Source organism: Perkinsus marinus, assembly GCF_000006405.1.
Source record: "Perkinsus marinus ATCC 50983 genomic scaffold scf_1104296944750, whole genome shotgun sequence".
Classification (NCBI taxonomy): Eukaryota; Perkinsozoa; order Perkinsida; family Perkinsidae; genus Perkinsus; species Perkinsus marinus.
In genome coordinates, this window is record NW_003211286.1 from 1 (window position 1) to 1,180 (window position 1,180).

At 45.7% G+C, this 1,180-nt stretch overlaps 1 protein-coding gene across 1 annotated transcript; it reads right to left on the bottom strand.

The window, feature by feature from the left end:
* Positions 1–83: 83 nt before the first annotated feature.
* Positions 84–1,025, bottom strand: Pmar_PMAR010449 (Renin precursor, putative; the record flags this gene model as incomplete). The annotated part of the gene is made up of 1 exon (XM_002779978.1): positions 84–1,025. Exon 1 carries the CDS (start codon positions 966–968, stop codon positions 84–86), a length of 885 nt encoding a protein of 294 aa, XP_002780024.1. The 5' UTR covers positions 969–1,025.
* Positions 1,026–1,180: the final 155 nt, after the last annotated feature.

Here is a 1,180-nt window from a genome sequence, read left to right on the forward strand (position 1 = left end):
AAGAATGGAATGAAAAGAAATGAGATAGAGATAAGCAGAAGAGATAAGAGGAGATAATTCTCTCTACAAAAGGAGAGAATTGTTTACGGAGATCGCGGTTTCAACTTGCCAATTCCCACTCGTTTGAGAGTAGGGTCGAACTGGAAATAGTTATCGATCAGTATACGATCGGGAAAGATCCATTCGTTCTTGCGATTCTTCTTGATAATAAGACTACAAATAACAGGGTTATAGGTCATTCTCTTAGCGTAGTGCATGTATGTCATCGAGAATGGGATCATGCCTTGAGGGCCCAAGTAAAACCGCAACGGTGGCAATTTGGTCTTGTATTGGCAGGGAAAGAACCATCTCTTCTTTACTGGATCGTACACGAAATCGACATGCACACCTGCAGCCTTGTAAGTTTGGGCTCTAATATCCTCGATGAGACTGTTGTAGTATAGTCCTGGGACAAGTAGAATGTTGCTGCCGGTGTCGAGTAGTACGTTCATATTCATACCAAGAGTTATGTGTCCATCACCGACTTGTAGCTTATCGATATTTACGGTGTAACGTCCGTGTGTAGAGAAGTCGATATACTTCAATGCACCCTCATATAATCCAGGATCGCCTCCACCCAGGAGTAGGCCTCCATCAGCGGTATCCTCATTGGGATCAGCGGGAGGATACAAGTAGAGGGCGATAATACCGGTCGATATAGTTCGTGATGATCGCAATTGCGTCATCATGGACGGGAAGTTCACAAAACCTTTATCATAGCCAAGACCCATCAAATTTACCGGAGGATTCATGGGATCGATGGGAGGAGTGTGTTGAAATATCAGTCCGAAAGTGAGGGTCTGCGACACCTGACCCACCGTTAACTTCGCTTTATGCTGAAACATTTTCACCGTGACTCCTCCACCGAAAGTAGCAGTTCTCGTCACGTTACCCACAGAGCAAGGCGGAGAACATTCGAAACACCCCATGGGCCAATCCTTGCAGAGGATTCTACTGTTTTTCTCGAGCCAATCCTTCCAGATAAGAAAAAGAACCAGACCAGTGTCAACGAGAACATCTAGCTTTTGGCCATTCTTGTCGACAGAGTATGAACATCCGAAGCCGATCCGCCTACACCTTTGAGCTCACATCGAGCTCAGAGTTTCTGCTCGGGTGACTTCAACACGCCCAATACGTAAAC